The 2,478-nt window shown below is 59.6% G+C and overlaps 2 protein-coding genes across 2 annotated transcripts in view; both read left to right on the forward strand.

Moving 5' to 3' along the window:
* LOC113208250 (translation initiation factor IF-2) overlaps positions 1–2,478 on the forward strand; it is a 43,108-nt gene that overhangs the window by 4,386 nt on the left and 36,244 nt on the right. The gene's annotated exons all lie outside the window — the stretch shown is intronic.
* LOC113208989 (basic salivary proline-rich protein 3-like) lies at positions 67–781 on the forward strand. Its single transcript, XM_026426294.2, has 2 exons — positions 67–219; positions 401–781. The coding sequence occupies exons 1-2, from the start codon at positions 199–201 to the stop codon at positions 713–715; spliced, it is 336 nt and encodes a 111-aa protein (XP_026282079.1). The 5' UTR covers positions 67–198; the 3' UTR covers positions 716–781.

The following is a 2,478-nucleotide window of genomic DNA, read 5'->3' on the forward strand; positions in this document are numbered from 1 at the left end:
CGCCCCGTCCCGCGCTCATCGGCCGGCCGTCTCATGTTTCGGGGGTCGGTGGGCGGCACCTGCGCAAACAGACGTCATTGCGGCCCTTCGTTGCGGTCGGTCGTGCTCACAGCGTCGCCCGGCCACCTATAAGAGGGGCTGGGCGCGCCCCGACCTGCATTCAGCTTCGACAGCTAGAAACACTTAATCTCATCAGACATGGCGAGGATCCTTCTTGTGGTGAGTCGTCCATGCGCTCCCGAGGCGGCGCTCACCCTGTGCCCCGATGGGCGCGGCGAATCGGATTAGAGACGCTATCAGATCCAAACACCGCCTTTTCATTACTTCCAATTAAGTCTACTGCTTTTCTTTGCATCGAGTCCAGTGTCCTGAGAGTTGTTGCCCTGTGTGCTGTTTCTAGGCTCTGTGCGTGGTGGGCTTTGCCCTGCTCCTCGAGGCCCAGCGTCAGGGCGGCCAGGGTGGTCGCGGCGGTCCCGGCGGTCCCGGAGGTCGCGGAGGTGCTGGCGGTCCCGATGGTCCTGATGGTCCCGGCGGCCCCGGCGGTCGCGGCAACGGCAGCCAGGGACCCCCTCCCCCCCCCCCCGGCAACGGCAGCGACTCCCAGGGACCTCCTCCTCCTCCCCCCGGCCCCCCCGCCGGCGGTAACAGCAGCGACTCCCAGGGACCCCCCGGCCCTCCCCCCGCCGACAACAGCACCGCCGCGGAGAGCGAATAAGCATCCAACCCCCTTTGACTGTCCACTGTGAAGCAATAAAGAGGGCGAGGAGGCGGCGGTAAAGAACTTTGCTTCCAGTCATCCCTGTTCCCCGGCCAGCCATAGAGCCCGGCCCGGCCCGCCCCAACACCACACGACGCGACGACGACGCGGCCGTTGGCGGGGTCAGTGCCTCCGGCAGTAACCGAGAGCACCTCGGAGAGCACCTCGGAGAGCACCACCGGAGACGAGTCCACTTCCGCGACCTACGCGGCCATCACTATAACCGCGTGTGGCCGCCGCCCAAACTCCTCCTGCTCCCCTTCCCGATGAACGCCGCGACATTTTGACATGGACATTCCGGCGGCACCTAAATCTATAATATTTTGCCTTTCTTGAAAGTAACCACCAAAATTTATAAATTAACGATGAAAGGGTATAAAAGTGAACACCATTTCAGTACTGAAACCTAAACTTAGAATTAGCATGCTGATAACAAATGACATGGGATATTGAAAGAAAACTTAATTCGAAACTTAATTTCTGAAAAATGAAAACTTACTCAACTGTTGGTCGTATTGACAGTGACAGGGGCCAGTGGCTTCAGAATTTCACGTTTCAGTTTTTAAAGTGTTTTTATTGAAGACAAATTAAGTTACATTTGTATTTTTACATAAGGTTGGTGTGCTGTTGCCCGTAGGCCTTACAGTATCTACTTATTATTTGCGATTCACGATTCTCGGCGATCTCGGCGCCTGCGAGACTCAGGGTAGGCCACCCCGCAGCACACGCAAGCACTGCTGGCAAAGATGTTGCCTACATGACAGGCGCTATGAGAACTTGCAGAGGCTGAACTCGGCAGGTTCGTAACGGTAATAATGCCGGATGTTCCCCTTCGGCAGGAATGTTGAGAAGTTGCCAGCACGAGTGCCAGTGTTATTACTCGTTATTTTAAACTGTGTGGTGCCGTGTGACTTCGCACTCGCAACTCGGGGGGAAAAATAGCGGCAGAAGCGGTATTTTTATTACAATTATACATGTCCCTACTCTACTCCTCCAATCTCCCCCTCCTCAGCGCAGACCTTATCCTCGGCGTGTGTTTGTCGGTGAGAACTCTGCTCTCCGCGCAACAGCTCGTCCTCTCTCATCGGGGTGGCTCGGGGAGAGAGAGGGGGGGGGGGCAATGTCCTGCCAAACAGGATCATTCTCCTCTGATGCACAGAGGAGGGCAGCGTCGGGGCAGCGCCTCCCCTTGACTCCAGGACCGCCGCCGACGCCACTCCGACTTTTGCGGGAGGGATGAGCTGGAGCAGACACAATGGGCGGACCAGATGTCACGGGCAGCAGGACGCGGCGAGGCGACCGGGGGGACGGACGCGGGGGCCACGCCAGAGCCACCCGGCCGGGGGCGTAACTGCGCGGGGCAGGCCGCCGAGATACGTCGGTACGGCGGGCGCGCGGGGCGGGGAGCGCGGGCGCGGCCACGCCGTGACTTCGGAGAATTGGGCAACCGGGTGGAACGATCATCGCTTTCAGCCCGTCCTGTCCCGTCGCGGGGCGAAAAACGAGGGGGGTACTTCTTGTCTATTGTGATTAAGTCTCTCCCCTCCCCTTTCTCTGCCACCCCCCCTCCCTATCCCCTGGTCCGCCCGCCGGCCACGCGCGGGCACGCGCGCTGGGCACACTCCATGCGTAGACAATGGGTGACCATCAAAACACCACAAAGGGTTTAGGATAAGAGATGCGCTTCATCCGGGGGCTGAGCGTGGCGCGGGGTAGCGGGG

The sequence above is a fragment of the Frankliniella occidentalis genome, unplaced genomic scaffold (genome assembly GCF_000697945.3).
Source record: "Frankliniella occidentalis isolate FOCC.00 unplaced genomic scaffold, Focc_3.1 Scaffold16, whole genome shotgun sequence".
NCBI classification, from domain to species: Eukaryota; Metazoa; Arthropoda; class Insecta; order Thysanoptera; family Thripidae; genus Frankliniella; species Frankliniella occidentalis.